General features: G+C 41.9%; 1 protein-coding gene across 2 annotated transcripts in view; it reads right to left on the bottom strand.

Annotated features, from left to right (window-relative positions):
• Positions 1 to 17,627, bottom strand: part of ipo11 (importin 11) — a 333,610-nt gene that overhangs the window by 291,860 nt on the left and 24,123 nt on the right. For both annotated transcript variants that reach the window (XM_055634916.1, XM_055634917.1), the window contains exons 2-3: positions 17,242 to 17,317; positions 16,257 to 16,401 (exon numbers count right to left, since the gene is read on the bottom strand). In XM_055634916.1, the coding sequence (XP_055490891.1) occupies positions 16,257 to 16,394 (138 nt within the window). In that variant the 5' untranslated portion in view covers positions 16,395 to 16,401; positions 17,242 to 17,317. The remainder of the gene's footprint in view (positions 1 to 16,256; positions 16,402 to 17,241; positions 17,318 to 17,627) is intronic.

The raw sequence follows: 17,627 nt of genomic DNA, 5'->3' as shown, positions 1-17,627 counted from the left end.
TATTTTTTAGCTGTTTATATGTGGGGGGGTGGGGGAGGAAACCGTTTAATCTCTTCCCTGTACGGGGACGCTACTTTTTCCCTGTCGGGTCTCTGGTGTCGTTGGGCCTAATATCGTGGAGCCGGCGGCAGCCTCCAACTGGAACCAACCTGAGGGCTCCAGTCGCGGAGCCTGCGGACTCACCATCGCGGAGCGGGCCGACTTCGGAAGGGAGAGAGCTGTGGTGGTGCGCGGCTGCGACCCGACTTCAAAGCTTCGGAGGCTCCGGCCACAGGCCCAGTGGACAGGAACATCGGGGTCTCCCTGGTGGGAGACCACTTTTCGGAGCTCCTGCAACGGCAACTTCTCCTGCCAGAATCGCGGGGTTTAAATGACTCAGAGCGGGGCCTAACATCGTCCGGTGTGGCTTAAACGGCCGCGTGACTTACTATCGCCCTCCGGGGGCTTTAACATCGGGAGCCCCAGTCGCCTCAATGCTGCAGTTGGACTGCTGGACCGCGGGAGAAGAACAAAGGGAAGAGATAAGACTTTTGCCTTCCATCACAATGAGGAGGTGTTGAAGATCCACTGTGATGGATGTTTGTGTAAATTGTGTTAAGTTTGTGTCTTGGTTTTCTTTTGTATTGTCATGACTAGGAATGAAATTTCGTTCAAACCTTGTCTGTTTGAATAACAATAAAAGGCATTCTATTCTATTCTATTCTATCAGTTGGCTACTCAAGAATTGACACTTTTTTAGCTTTGAAAAACTCCTTTGTTGCTTTAACAGTATGTTTGGGATCATTGTCTTATTATGGCATGAACTTCCGGCCAAAGAGCTTTGAGGCATTTGTTTGAACTTGAGCAAACAGGATGTGTCTATACCCTTCAGAATTCATTACGCTACTGCCATCAGCAGTGGTATCATCAATGAAGATAAGTGAGCCCGTACCTTCAGCAGCCATACATGCCAGGCCATAACACCCCCACCACCGCGTTTCACAGATGAGGTGGTATGCTTTGGTTCTTGGGCAACTCCTTCTTTCTTCCATGCTTTGCTCTTGCCATAACTCTGATATAAGTTAATCTTCGGCTGATCTGTCCACAAGAACTTTTTCCAGAACTGTGGTTGCTCTTTTAAGTACTTCTTGTCACTTCCGGTGGCTGCTATGAAGCAGTGAAGGCAGCTGCACTGAGCTCTCCTCCAGACAAATCGTGTTTAAAGTCGACTCCCATGCCAGGAACGAGTTAAAAATTCTTATCAGGTTTGCTGAACGTCAAGGGTACTGACTCCATCAAACGATACTGGTGGTTTTGGGATTTAAAACGATCTTATCGAAAAAACTGGATGAGAAAGAGAAGAGGTCAGAGAGGACCCAAGAAAACTACAATCAGTCTCCAGCTCCAAAAAGCTCTGGATGAGCTTGAAACTACCCCTGAACTCTCGTTTGAAAGTTTGGAAGAGGAGCTGGAACCTCAACAACCTACAAGCGATATGGCTGCGAGAAGTGATACAAAGGAGAAAGAAATGAAAAGCTGGGAAGAAACGGTAAGAGCTAATATTCTTAAAGAAATTAGTAAAGATCTTCAGCAGCAATTTGCCAAAATGAATTCTACAATTCAGAATAACTTCTCCACTATGGAGGGCAATCTTTCTATGAAAATTGATAAGAGCTGTGGCGAAGTAAAAGAGCTTTATGTAGCCCTGAAACAGCAGTTTAAAGATTTGGAGTCCAACACAGCGAAAGAGATGGAAAGTATGCGGAGAGAGTATAACAATAAACATGAGATTCTGCTGAAGCAATTAACAGACACGGAAAGATTGATGGAAGAAATGGAGGGTGAGATGGAACAGATGAGCCAAGAGATAACAGGTCTGAAAAAACAACACGATACGAATTGGCAATTAACGAATAAATTGAATGAGAAATGTCAAGATTTAGAGGCCAGGTCTAGGAGACAAAATCTGAGACTTGTAGGAATTAAAGAGGGTGCCGAACACAGCCTTCAAATGCGTGATTTCATTACTAATCTACTTAAAGATGTTTTCAAACTTCCTGAAAAACCAAAGATAGATCTGGCTCATCGAGTGGGTCGCCTCCAAAAACACGATAATGCTAAACCAAGGCAAATTATTGTAAAGTTTCTAGATATTTCAACTGTGGAAACTCTATTAAAGAAGATAAAATATGGAGAAAATCTTACATTCGCTGATAATATCGTAAGATTCTACAGGGATTACCCTCGGGAAATTCTGGCAACAAAGAGGCTAGTTTAAACCTGCAAGCTGCGTTTTATATGGACATTCTGAAGTTCGTTATGGCGTGATCTATCCAGCAAAAATGCTAATTACTTTTAAGGGCAAGCAACGCTCATTCACCGACCCGGACGCTGCTTGCAAATACGCCGAGGAGATTTTAAACAAAATTCAATCAGGATCAGATTAATTGACATTTTGTCAAGAAACCGTTTTTTCTGTTCAAATTAAACCACTCGAAACCTTCAGACAGCTACCAGACAGTCTTATCTGCAAAGAATGTGCTATTTAATAACACGGGCCGAGCTAATCTTCTGAACTGAAAGCACACAGGAACTCTCAAGGTTGCAACCACATCACCAAATTCTGAAGCACGGAAAACTATGAGACTGTCGCCTTTTGAAATGGCCATGATAAGAGGCTTCTGTTTCACACTATATGACCTATTATTTACACATATAATTAACTAACTAATTAACCAATTACGCACAATATACTCAACCAACGTTAAAGGCGTAATGTCCTATACTAACACGATTAACTATATAGCAAGAAGGGTGGGGGAGGTTAGACATATATTTTAATTACTAAATACTAATAATGAATTAACTAACATACAGGTAAATGAAAAGTGTAATTTTTGATGAGGTATTTTAACCCATCATTATTTTTATTCTAAGCCAAATCTTCTACCTTACCTTTTATTTTATTCTATTTTAAACTGCTCAGCGATGACCTGATATGATAATTTTGGTAACAATTAGAGGGAACCGACTAACGTTGGGTCAAATTCTAACAGGGGGATAGGGCCCAGTGCATAATTTCATCGACGGAGGTCAAATTTAAAACAAATCTAGCTACCTTAGGTGGCTTTTTTGTAATTTATCGCCTTTTTGATAAATTACATTCACTTTTTTTGTTTATTCACAATTATGTGTTGCATGATTTAATCATTTTTATGTACACTTTATTTTATGTTTTTCTCTTCCCCTCAATTATGTTTAATAATGTCAGGAGATGTAGAACTACTGTAGAAATTATGAAGGACAACTCTGGATTCGGGATTCTGAGGTACTTGGCTGCATCACATGAAGCATACAGTCTGGTAATAATAGCCAATGCAAGATAATAGTCGAATAAATACCGGAGGTCTCACCTTCTGTAGTTGGAACATCAGAGGTGCGAATGAGCCAATTAAAAGAGGTAAAATTCTGGCACAATTAAAATCATTAAATATGGATATTGCGTTCCTACAAGAGACACATTTGAAACAACAAACTCAGATCAGATTAAGGGCAAATTGGATAGGTCAAACCTATTACTCCTCATTCACCTCTAAAGCAAGAGGCACGGCCATTATAATTCGGAAGGGCATACCTTTTAAATTAAAGAATTCCATATCTGATAAAGAGGGAAGATATGTTATAGTCACAGGAGAAATTTACAATACACCATTAACTATGATAAATATTTACGCGCCTAATTTTGATAACCCACAATTTTTTAGGAAAATAATAGATTTAATCGCAGAGCATAATTTTCAAAATATAATAATGGGGGAGATTTCAATTGTGTTATAGATCCATATTTAGATAAATCAATAAAGCTAGGGAAGCGTCTTGTTAAAACCAAGACCTGTGAATTTTTAAATACTTATATAAAAAATAATAACATAGCTGATGTTTGGAGAATAGCAAATCCAAGTGGTAGGGAATACTCATTTTATTCATCAGTTCACAAAACTTATTCGCGAATTGACTATTTCTTACTGGACACAAAATTGATCCCGTATACGAATAAACCATCATATCATAATAGTATTATTTCTGATCACTCACCATTGACTTTTATACTTAAAATTGAGGGAATGCCGAGTATAAAGCCTTTTTGGAGGTTCAATGCACACATATTAAATAACCCGCAGGGTTATGAGTATATAAAAACAAACAAACAAAACTTTTTTTTCGAAATAAAATGACACACCGGGTATTTCTGCACCGCTATTATTGGAATCCTTTAAGGCATATATTCGCGGTGTCATAATCTCTTACCAAAGTTTTCAAAATAAGGAAAATAAAAGAGAACTTCAGCGGATAGAACAGAAGATAAAATTACTAGAACTGGACAATGCAACTGACCCAACCATAAATAAACATAATAAGATAACTTTACTGAAATATAAAGTCAATAGAATATTATCGGCTAGAGTAATAAGATTATTCCAAATTACAAAACAAGCACACTTCGAATTTGGGGATAAGCCACATAAACTGCTTGCGAGGCAACTGAAGCAACGAGAAAAGGAAAAAACTATTACAAAAATTAAATCGGACAATGGTGAGTTGCTAACATTGCCTAAGGATATTAATAAGAGGTTTGCCCAATTTTATCATAATTTATACACATCCAAAATAAAGACAGATGTAAGTAAAATTACAAATTTTTTAGATAATTGCAAGCTCCCAAAATTGGATAGTTTAGAACAAGAGCAATTAGGAGCACGGATTACTAGTGAAGAAATAAAACAAATAATAAACTCATTGAAAAATGGGAAGACCCCAGGACCAGATGGCTTTAGTAATGAATTTTATAAAAGATTTCAGGAGTCTATTGTACCAAGATTATTTAATTTATACACGCAGGCTTATACTGAAAATAAACTACCAGAAACCCTAGCAGAAGCAACAATAACGCTTATACCAAAAAAAGATAAAGATTTAGATGAGCCTGGTTCTTATAGAGCTATATCACTTCTAAATACGGATCAGAAAATTTTAGCAAAGATTCTAGCTAGAAGGCTAAATAATTATATTAACAATTTAATAAATACGGATCAAACGGGATTTATACCCAAAAGACAATCATTTAATAATTTGAGAAGGCTTTTTAATATAATGTACTCTCATAAGAAGGACAATGAAGATATCTCAGTGGTCACGTTGGATGCAGAGAAGGCATTTGATCAAGTAGAATGGCAGTATTTATACAAGGTACTCCAAAAATTTAATATGGGAGAGAATTTTATCAGATGGATTAAACTACTTTATGATAGACCTACGGCAAGAATATTAACTAACAATACGCTATCTCCAAAATTTTACTTATCAAGGGGTAATAGGCAAGGGTGTGCCTTATCACCATTGCTATTTGCCCTTATGATAGAACCGCTGGCCGAAAGGATTAGAAATCACCCGAATATTCACGGATATAACAGCAAGGACTCAAAGAATAAAATTTCATTATACGCTGATGATATCCTTTTATATATTACTAATACACAAACGAGTATACCCACCTTATTAACACTAATTGAGGAATTCGGCTCTTTTTCAGGATACAGAATAAATTGGAATAAAAGCGAAATTATGTCTTTAAAACCACAGGATTCGAGACACTTACTAAAATTCCCCTTCAAAATTGCAACAGAAAAATTCAAGTACCTGGGTATTCAAATTACGAGAAGACACAAATCATTATTTAGTGCCAATTTTATACCACTATTAAATAAACTGAATGATACGATTAAATTTTGGAAAACGCTTCCACTCTCATTGATAGGTAGAATTAACGCTATAAAAATGACTTTCTTACCACAATTAATATATTTGTTTCAAGCAATCCCAATATATATTCCAAAATATTTTTTCAAAAAATTAGATTCCACTATCACTAATTTTATATGGGACTACAGAACACATAGAATTCAACGAAAGCATTTGTGCAAATCTAAAGAAGTGGGGGGTTTATCATTACCTAACTTTATATATTACTACTGGGCAGTGCATATTAAGAACATAATATACTGGCTAGATAGTTCCACTCAGCAGTTGGAGTGGATAAGAATGGAGAAAGAGGAGTGCTATCCGCACGATATAGGAACGATCCTGCTCTCACCGATAAAATTGAATAGTATAATATATAAGAAGAACCCAATTATTCACAATATAATAAGAATTTGGAAACAAATAAAAGCATCCTTGAAATTAAATAATTTATCAGTACTAACCCCACTATTGAACAACCCCGCATTCAAACCTTCTCTCATCGACAACACATATCAACAATGGGATAGACTGGGGATTAGGAAAGTAGGGGACATGTATGAAGTGGGCAAACTGTTATCATTTCAACAATTAAAATTAAAATTTAAATTGAAGGATAATCAATATTTTAAATATATACAGGTATGTGACTTTATGAAGAAACATACACATAGATTTCAAACTATATTTTTAGATCCTTTAGAAGAAGCAATGAATATCAAGGCTGATTCACAAAAATTAATATCATACTTTTATAATAATATATTAAATAGAGAATCACCCTCAACAGAAGCATTAAGGGAAGATTGGGAACAAGAGCTAATGACAAAGATCTCGAAGGATAGATGGGAAAAATATTTGATGAATACACATAACTGTTCTATTAATGCAAGACATAATTTAATTCAATTCAAATTATTACATAGACTATATTATTCAAAAACGAGGTTGAATAAATTTTATCCAAACGTCTCTCCCAGATGCGATAAATGTTTGTTTCAAAACGCTAATATAACACACTCATTTGTTGGATGTACAAAGTTGAATAAATTTTGGAGTGATATATTTGATATATTTACAAAGATTTTCAAGTCAAGAATAGAACCCAAAACGGAATGGATTATATTTGGAATAATAGGAGAAGATACCAATTTAAATAAAGATCAAAATGTTTTTTTTAATTATGGGTTAATAATTGGAAAGAAATTGATACTTAAATTTTGGAAAAATACAACCACACCAACTGTTAAAATGTGGATTAGGAATATGATGGACATAGCACGCCTTGAAGAAATGAGACTCCGACTAATAGATAAATATGACCAATTCTTAAAGAGTTGGTCTCCTTTCATCGACTTTTTGGAATCATGTGATGCAGCGGTGCCGTAAGGATTGCGGATTTCAGTTCATGACGCGGATAGATCTACATCTCCGAATACAGATTTGAAAAATTCTCTTTTAAGGGGCCTTCTCTTCTATTTCTACTCTCCTCTTTCTCTCTTCCTTTTTTTTTTTTTTATATACACACTTCACGTTTTTCTACTCTCTGCCATCTATTTTTCCACTTTTTCCCCTTTCTATTGCTTTCTTTTTCTTGATCTGCTTACTTTTTTCTTATAACATAAAACTAGAGGTTGTACATAGAATGGATTACGGTATTACATAGTTGGCACCTAAAATTAGGCGCCACTGTACTTTTTGTGCTGTATTAACTTCTAATAAATAAAAAAAAAAAAAAAAAACAAAAAAAAAAAAAAAAAATTTATATCTTGCTGTGTAGCCTCTGTATTTATGTTCATGAAGTCTTCTGCGGACAGTGGTCATTGACAAATCCACACCTGACTCATGAAAAGTGTTTCTGATCTGTCGGACAGGTGTTTGGGGATTTTTCTTTATTATAGAGAGAATTCTTCTGTCATCAGCTGTGGAGGTCTTCCTTGGCCTGCCAGTCCCTTTGCAATTAGTAAGCTCACCAGTGCTCTTTCTTCTTACTGATGTTCCAAACTGTTAATTTTGGTAAGCCAAAGGTTTGGCTGATGTCTCTAACAGGTTTATTCTTGTTTCTCAGTCTCATAATGGCTTCTTTGACTTTCATTGGCACAACTTTGGTCCTCATGTTGATGAATAGCAATAAAAGTTTCCAAAGATGATGGAAAGACTCGTGGAATGACTAGGTGCTGAGAGCTCTCTTATACTTGCATTAAGGAGGCAATTAAACACACCTGAGTAATTAAACGACTGTGAAGCCATGTGTCACGAACATTATGGTGCCCTGAAATGGGGGGACTATGTACAAACACATTAACACCATGTCATTTCTACATGGTGAAATCAAAATGTATAAAGCTGTATAAAAATTTGATAATGTGCACTTAACCACGTACAGACGCAAATAAATAAATGATGATAGATAGATAGATCCTTTATTGTCATTCAGACCTTTCGGTCTGAACGAAATTATGTTGCCTGCAGTCATACACAGAATCAATAATAACAAAACATACAATAAACACAAATTAAACATCCACCACAGTGAGTTCACCAAGCACATCCTCACTGTGATGGAGGCAAAGTCTTAGTCTCCGTCTCTTCCCTCCTTGTTCTCCCTCTGCGCTGAGGCGATCGATCCAGGCCGAAGATGCCGCTCTCCAGTCCAGCGGACCTCCGTGGTGATGTCGCCGCCGCCGAAAGCCAGAACGCCGTCTCCGCTCCGAGACGGCCCGCCACAGCATCAGCTCCGGGCCGCCGCCCCAGCTCCGGGTCCCGCAGTCTCCGCTCCAGGCCGCCGCCCCAGCTCCGGGTCCCGCAGTCTCCGCTCCGGGCCGCTGCCCCAGCTCCGGGTCCCGCAGTCTCCGCTCCGGGCCGCTCCCCAGCTCCAGGCCGCCGCCCCAGCTCCGGGCCGCCGCCCCAGCTCCAGGCCGCCGCCCCAGCTCCGGGCCTCCGCTCCGCCCCCAGCTCCAGGCCCCGCAGTCCCCGTTCCGAGCCGCCGCCCCAGCTCCGGGTCCCGCAGTCTCAGCTCCGAGCCCCGCTGCATCAGCCCCAGGCCGCCGCCGAAAGCCAGAACGCCGCACCAGCAAGTCGGGCCACCGCCGCCCCAGCCCCGAAGATGGCCAGCCTCTCGTTGGTAAGTCCTGGCTGGCTCTGCCTCCGGAGCCTCGGGGTCGGTCGCAGGTTGGAGGCCGCCAGCTCCGCCATTAGGCCTCAGCGCAGACGGAGGCAGAGAATGGGGATACGACACAAAAAAGTCGCATTCCCCCGAAGGAAGAGACAGAGAACATGTTTCACCCCCTCTAACACAACCCAACAAACTAAAACTTAACCAAAACAAGACAAAAAAAACAACAGAAAAAAGTAAAGACAGACGGACTACAGGCGAGCCGCAGCTGTTAACAGCGCCGCCACTTTTGAGTCTGTCCCAAACATTATGGAGGGCACTGTATTTGAGGCCAACCGCATTCATTGCTCAGAGGTGGGAAGCTCGGCCGACTCTTCCTCTTCCTAGCCAAGGCCTTGTTTATATCACCTAATTTGGCTTTAAAAAAAGTCACCTAAAGTGTCACGAAAATTCACTAAAGGTGTTGAGGCCTATATTTTCCCGTCTTGAATTTTCTAGGGAAAGCTAGAAGTGGCGTCTGATAACCACCTTTCCAAAGTTGTCCTGAGTTATGGGGGACAATGAAAATTATTAACAAATTAATCCCTCATTCCAAATCCTCAAATATTCAAAGTGATGACAAACCATAAATCTCAAAATAAAGGTTGGCTGTTTGCACTGGAGCTGAAAATCATTCAATTATGGAGATCTTGAAGAGTGTTTAAGATTTTCCACAGAAAAAGCTGCAGTTTTTTAATTTTGCCATTTTAGACACTCATAATGAATCGAAAGATAGTTCAACTGCCTTTCCAGGAGAAAAATAGCCACTCTGATTTAATGAGATTACTAACATTTAGCCAGAGTGGCACTATCTGATAGTCGGGCCATTGTTTCGTTCCCTCAGAAGAAACGAGCCCCAATAGCCGAGCCATGGCAGACCACAACTTAGAGGTGAACTGTGTCCCACTGACGGATGAGATGTCCACCGGCACACCAAAGCGAGCGATCCAATGAGCGGCGAGGGCATGAGTGCACGTAGCAACAGTGGTATCGTCGTTCGGAACAGCCTCCGGCCATCGAGTGAAACGGTCAATGGTGGTGAACAGATGAGTAATCCCTCTGGACGGGGCAATGGACCCACAATATCCACATGGATATGGTTAGAAAGGCTCCTGGGGCACAGCAAAACCCTGCATGGACGCCCTGGCATGACACTGGATTTTAGACGTCTGACAGAAGGTACACATTCTCGCCCGGTGACCAACCTGCTTGCGCAAACAATGCCACACGTACTTGGCCGCCACCAAAGCAATTGTCGCTCGAATGGATGGATGGGCCAAGCCATGAACCAGATCATAAACCCGGCGACGCCAAGCTGCAGGAAGGATGAGTCTCGGCTGACCAGTCGACACATCATAGAGGACCATGGCACCAGCAGGGCCAAAACGTGCATCCTCCAAAACCAAACCAGAAATAGCGGTGCAGTAGGCAAGCACCTCATCTTCATCACGCTGAGTAGCCGCCGGTGCAGTGGAGAGGCCCACGGGTATCAGAACGACGCACAATCCCCATCTCCTCCATTTGGCGAAACTTCGCCTTGGCGATGCGAAGCTTGTCAGGAGGCAAATGGCGTGCCCGAGCATGCAGTGGCGGTCCGGTGGTAGTAATATGATGTAAAACCCCATCTTTTGAAATGCCCGACTGAAACTGAGGAGTCAGAACGGCAGGAAACTCTGAGTATATATATTGTCAACAGCGGAAACCGGGTCGATGCGCAGCAGAGGAATTGGTGCGGGGCTAAGGGAAACCGACTACAAAGTTCCAGAATGTACAAGTCGCTGCCCACGTACATCAACTAACAGGAATTGTGCCTATAGAAAATCAGCGCCCAGCAACAGATGGGACATGTCGGTCATAGTGAAAGACCATGTAAAATGGCAGGAGCCGAAAATAAGCTGGGACCATACGAAAACCATAGGTACGGATGGGGATGCTGTTAACTGCGGTAAGAGCGGGCCCCCGCTTACCTGATCGAGTGTCAACTCCTGGTGGGGGTAAAACGCTGACCTCTTGCACCCGTGTCCACCAGAAACCGCCATCCCGAATGACGGTCCCGGGCATAGAGGTGGTTCTTCTGGCCTACGGCGGCCGGCCGCAGCGTATCCCAGATACGAGCAGGGCGGGTGGTTGTGTTGGGCCACAGCATTTCCCGGATATGAGCAGGGCGGATGGCATTGGTGGGCTGCAGAACCCCAGCATTGGTGGTAGTAGCACCACCTACCTCTACCCACGTCACTCGAAACCGGCCTTTTGGTGGAAGCCGAAATCGAAAATCGACACCCGACCAATGGAAAAGGCACCTAGCTGTTTGGCCTCCCACAGCTCGTCAGCACGTTCAGCCAGCTGCAGCGGGTCAGAAAAAGCCGAAAGGAAACAGGGCTGATGACAGCCCGAAAGTGCGCAAAAGGAGCGCTTTAAGGCCATCATACTTTCCGGCAGCCGGAGGCGGGAGAAGAAAATGAACGAGATGGACAGCCGTGTCCTGATCGAAGGCCCCGACCATGTAATAACATATTGTGTCATCAACAGTAATATGCCGAATATGAAATTGAGCCTCGGCCTGCTCAAACCATACGTACAGCTGCGGCGTCCAAAACATGGGTAATTTAACCATAACAGGGTTCTGCTGAGCCAGAGGGCCGACTGCATCGGGCGGGCTATTATCTGCTTGCATTTTGCTTATCTGCTTGCTTTTCCAAATCCACAGTTTCATGAAATGAAGCACAATAAAGCGAGTCACTTGTTGTAAACTCCAGAGAAAGCTTTATTAAATACGAAGGAACTTCAAAACAATGGCGGTGTGGCTGAGCTCTGCCAGGCACACGCAAAAGCTCACTTTTTAACTCCTTATCACCAACGCACGCCCCTCAGTCACACTCTTCTTCCGAGGGTTCGACTAAACAATGGCCCGACTATCAGATGGCGCCACACGACTCCCCCCAGAAACGGAGGACCAAAAACGAGTAGGGCGACGAATGCAACGGCTTGATCTCGTAACCACAGGGCCCGCGTTCGTACATCCGGCAGGCACGGGAAACGGGGGCTGAGCCGGCGGACGCCCCCGACGATGAGGCTGAGCCACCTGCAATGGCTGGCCAATGTCCACTTGACACCGATACAGTCTCAGACTTTTCGCCCACGTCCAACACAAAAGTTGAAATGCCGTGCTGCAACACCCGGAATGGACCCTCATACAGGCGTTGCAACGGCGTTTGCTGAGCATCCCGATGCAGGAACACATATGGGCAGTCCTTGAGGGCAGATGGAACATAGGAAAAAGCGACTCCGTGCCGGGATGTTGGAACGGGAGAAAGCTTGCCCACCTGCTCCCGACGATGCAACAGCACAGAGGAGGGCGACTCCTGCTGCTTCCGTGCAGCCGGAATGAAATTACCTGGAACCGTAAGCGGAGCACCGTACACTAATTCAGCAGAGGATGTAGCCAGATCTTCCTTAGGGGCATTACCGAACAGACCCAATCCGGACCCGTGAGCCGTACTTTCAAAGCATCCTTGAGACGGCGGTGGAAAAGCTCAACCAACCCGTTGGATTGTGGATGTTAGGCCATGGTGTGATGCAGCACAGCCACACCGCTATTGTTTTGAAGTTCCTTCGTATTTAATAAAGCTTTCTCAGGAGTTTATAACAAGTGACTCGATTTTTTGTACTTCACCAGCAACATTTCTTCACTAGATGTATGAAAAAGCTCTTTCATTCTTTACTTCTGGGCCTATATCCTTTAATGTCACTTTGCCATCATTCAATGCAGCCTTGCCTGCCACAAGCTAAACTGATCTTTAAATTCAAATTTATCCTCTCATTTTTCAATCCACGCCTAGTCACACTATCACAACGCACTGGACCTCAGTGAATAATGTTAGATTCAATCCCCCCCCCCCCCCCCCCCCCCCCCCCCCCCCCTCCCCTGCACCCCCATCACTCTAACCAACATTTCTCAAATTCTTGGGTTTTAGCTAATATGCGTATAATTCCTTTAATGCTGTTGACAGTAACAATGCCTGCAGTCTTTTAGTAACCATACCTTGAAGTATCCTCTACATGCCACTTTACCTCAATTTTCCACTCTTTCAAAAAAATGTAAATGTAAAAAGCAGTCAACTGAAATGTTACAATTGCATTCAATTTTTGTAAGAGATTATTATTGAACTGAGGGCTGGGGTTAAAATACAGACAGGCCGTGATCTCACTGAATAATGGAACACGGTTGAGGGTTGAAGAACCTACCCTTGTATCTATCTGCAGCGCGACAAAGAAATAGATATATTTCTGCAGCACAGTTGACAATCATTTCCATCAAGAATGAAAGCATCGCATTGCAAGTCAATCAAATCAATCATCAGTTGCTGAACAGCAGAATAAGGCTGGCAATCACTTCTGATAGTGATGAGGTAAACATGCAATTCTATCAAGTACCCTTCAAAAATAAAATTTAGATGCCTCTGGAATGCAAAGAATTGTTTCAATTTATTTTGCTAACATTTTCAACAGAGTGCACATAAAAGCACATTTTTAAATTAAGATTAGAAAGTAATACTTATTACCAACCAAAGGGACACAAATGAAAATTGCAAGGTATTAAAAAATGTTCATGACAATCTATTTTCTGTCATAGATCGAGCAAGAAGGGTACAATATTCAGCAATATGAATTACACAATATTACATATATATTTTTTCATTTTAGCACCTTCTCGGGTTACAAGATTAATGTCTACCACACAGGTTTATACAGAAAATAAGTATTTGCAAAGTATCCATATTTCAATATACAATAGAAGCAAAACAAATCTATCACAAAGAAGTTCTGGAGGGTGCCAAATATGTCAGGAAAATAAATCATTGTTCATGCCATAAATAGACTGCCTTTCCATATATCGTGCACATAATGGCTGCAATCTTTGTTTTAAAATTATAGCGATCAATTCAAAACAATGATTGCCATTGAGCTTTGGATGACCTATTGGTATCATTATCATCATCATGACTCCCGTTTGCAGCATCAACAGATAATAGTCATAGAGTCATACTGTAACTGGCCTCCCTACGTGTTTGTTATCAGTAGAACGTAGAGTGACAGCCAGCCAAGCTCGATTGAATAACGAAACGCGAGTCAGGAAGTTAGCATCTCAGCTCTCAAGTTTAATGACTTTCCAGTGCTGTCACATTCTTATCATTGAAAAACGAGTCCAACTTCCTGGGTGCAACGGCCATTTCACATTAAAGGTCCGACAGATGGCGCTATTGCACATTAATTCAAGCAGAGGACAGAATGCATACAGTAATACAGTGTGGAAACAGGCCCTTCGGCCTAACATGCCCAACAATGTCAAGAGTCAAGAGAGAGAGTCAAGAGTCAATTTAATTGTCATTTGGACCCCTGGAGGTCCAAACGAAATGCCGTTTCTGCAGCCATACATTACACACAAATAGACCCCAGACACAACATAATTACATTTTTACATAAACATCCATCACATAGCTGTGATGGAAGGCCAAAAAAAACTTATCTCTCCACTGCACTCTCTCCCCCCCGATGTCAGAGTCAAAGTCAAAGCCCCCGGCTGGCGATGGCGATTGTCCCGCGGCCATTGAACCCACGCCGGGTGGTGCGAGGTCGCGCACCGGGTCTTGGTGTTAAAGACCCCGGTGTGCGCTCGCAAAGTCCTGCAGCCATTCCAGCCGCGCGGGGCAGTGATGTCAGGCCCCGCTCCAGGAACTCTTCAACCCCGCAACTCGGGCGGGAGAATTCGCCGTTGCAGGAGCCCCGAAAAGCGGTCTCCCTCCAGGGACCCGCGGGCTCCCGGTGCCGCCGTCCGCAGACCCGCAGTAGCAGCCTTCGCATCAGCAGCAGCAGCGGCAGCAGCAGCAGCAGCAGCAGCAGCAGCGCTCCTCCACCGCTCCACCCGCTCCGGTCTCGGCCAGCTCCGCGACGGCAACGGTGAGTCGGCACCAGAGTCCCCGGCTTCTTCCCGTTGGAGGCCGCTCCTCGTTGCGGCCTCAACGACACCTGAGACCCGACGAGAAAAGGTCGGGTCTCCAGTGCAGGGAGAGATTCCAAAGTTTCCCCCCCCCTCCCACCACACCCCCACCCCCCACACACACACACCAACATAAAATAACAAAAACTACATAAAAACACAGACAAAAAATAACAAAAACGCGGACAGGCTGCAGAGGCCGCTGCTGGCCAGAGCCGCGCCGCCTACCGTAAATGTTCCAGCTACCCTAGTCCCACTTACCTGCGCTTGGTCCATAACCCTCCAAACCTGTCCTATCCATGTATCTGTGTTCAAGGCTTAAATCACACTTAAAGTAAAGTATAAAGGCTTAAAGTATTTTCAAATACCTCGATGGTCTTAACCCTCACAATTTCTGCCAGCCCAATATTTCACCATTCTTTCAACTCCAGCCTCCAGCTCGTATCCACTGGCAGCTGTGTCTCAGGTACCAAAACCTTCAAGCTCTAGAATTTCTCATACAAATCTCTCTGACTGGACTTTTCTTCCGTCCTAAGATTTGTTTTAAAGCCCATCTATTTGCCCCAGGTGTTGGTGATCTAGCCGAATAATTTGTTAACATTTGTTAAGGCTTCCATGGTATACCTCAGGATATTTTTTAACAATGTTGAGTACATTATATAAATAGAACTTGATGTTCTGATGAAATGTCATTAACAGGAAATGATAATACATGTTCTCAAAGATCACACAGATAAAAATATCTTTGCACATATTATAATGCATTTAAAAAGATAAAATTAGCTATTACACAAAGTGCTGGAGTAACTCAACACGCTACAGGATTGCGTCTCTAAAATCAGCAATTAAATTATTCTTTCAATGTTTTTAAGACCTAAAATTTAACACGAAGGATTTCAATCTAATAGATTTTATACATAAATTTAAGAAAAATATTTATGTTCACCATCCCTTCCAACATAATTATAAATTAATTGGCTATGCATAGCATGTCAATGCTTCTTCTAAGATAGATACAAGCTGGACTACTCAGCGGGTCATGCAATATCTCTAGAGAAAAAAAAGTGACGTTTCGGGTCTGAAACCTTTTACAGTCTGAAGTAGAATTTCGACCTGAAATGTCCTTTTCTCCAGAAATGTTGCCTGACCCGCTGAGTAATTCTAGCTTTGAATGTCTATCTTCAGTATAAACCAACATCTGCTTTGCCTTCCTACACACAATGCATCTTCGAATTATGTTTGTTATTCCAGTCCAGAGCAAAGTAGGTAGAGAGGATTGAGTGGTGGTTAGCATTAATTTTTTTGAAATAACAATATATAACGCACCAACAATGCCGAATAGAAACCTGGCTGGGTCTCCCACTGTTTTAACCGCTCCTCGGCTGGCTTCAATATAGCCGTGTCTTGACTTGTAGCCTGGGTCAGAGCCTGCAGGACAACAGTGCTGGCACTATTGATATCCATATGGAACCTGACAACAAAAAAAAAACTTTCAATATTTATATGCAGATATGAGCTGACCACTGAAAATAAGCAAGGCCAATTTTTTGTTTACCTTCAGTAGTAATTCAGCACAAAAAGATAACAATAAGTTCATAATTTATTTATCCAGGTCTTCATTTTACCATCCTCCCGTTGCAGGAGCAGATCGCCTCGACGTGGAGGACCCGAATGCCACCCGCTATGGGAGTTAAGATCATCCCGTCAATGGGGGCTCGAGGCCCCCGACCAAGGAAGGACTTGAACTTTATTTTGCCTTCCATCACAGTGAGGAATGTGTATGGTGCATGTTCATGTTAAAATGTGTTTTTTGAGTGATCTGTTGCTTTTAATTGTATGACTGACCTGGCCAATGAAATTCCTCATATGTTGCAAAACATACTTGGCAAATAAAGTGTGATTCTGATTCTGATTCTTATTCTGATTATCACACAACAGAAGTTTTTCCCATCATGGATTCTGCCGATATGTCAAAGAGGTAAATAATGCTTAGTTTAGACTTTAATCAACATTGAGCCTAAACAGCAATTTGTTGCATGTTTGTATTCTAGTTCAAAAAGAGGAAGATTGATCCAGAGCTCTTCCAGGCACAATCACATGAACAATAAAAACTTCACTTCACCACTAAGGTGAAAAGCAAGCAAGCATTGTAATGAATTTAGCATCTGCAAAGTTCAGATGCATAAGGATTCCTACTCATAATTGTTTGTTTAAAAGCGTCATAGCTCATAGTCATTAATCCACACAACTTCATATCTGACTTATGGAACAGCAGCTAAAATGGATTCCAATGGATCTTTTATTATCTTACCTTACTAGAGATCTGTTTCAAAATAATTCGCACAAATATTCAAACAATTCTCTCTAATTACTTTTCTGAAGCAGACCTGAAAGAGAAAGCATAAGGAAATGGAACAAATGTTATAGTGAATATTGGAAAAATTAATTGAATGTAATCACCTCCAGAACATTTCATTAAGCAGATACAAATTTCGATGAAAACATTAATTCATTACCACTAGGAAAGTTAATTATCTGCTTAGACTGTCTACATATTAACCTCTGAATGTATGGCCCTTGATAAACAAGTTAACCCTCTAAAATGTAATTGATACAGCAGTATCTATAGAAAACAATTATGAAATACACAGCAGCAACTATTTGACAGCTTGTATTTTTTCCCAAAAAACAGTTCAT

Source organism: Leucoraja erinacea, chromosome 1 (genome assembly GCF_028641065.1).
Source record: "Leucoraja erinacea ecotype New England chromosome 1, Leri_hhj_1, whole genome shotgun sequence".
NCBI classification, from domain to species: Eukaryota; Metazoa; Chordata; class Chondrichthyes; order Rajiformes; family Rajidae; genus Leucoraja; species Leucoraja erinaceus.
The sequence above is the reverse complement of the archived record's forward strand: the minus strand, read 5'-3'. Positions and strand labels throughout refer to the sequence as shown.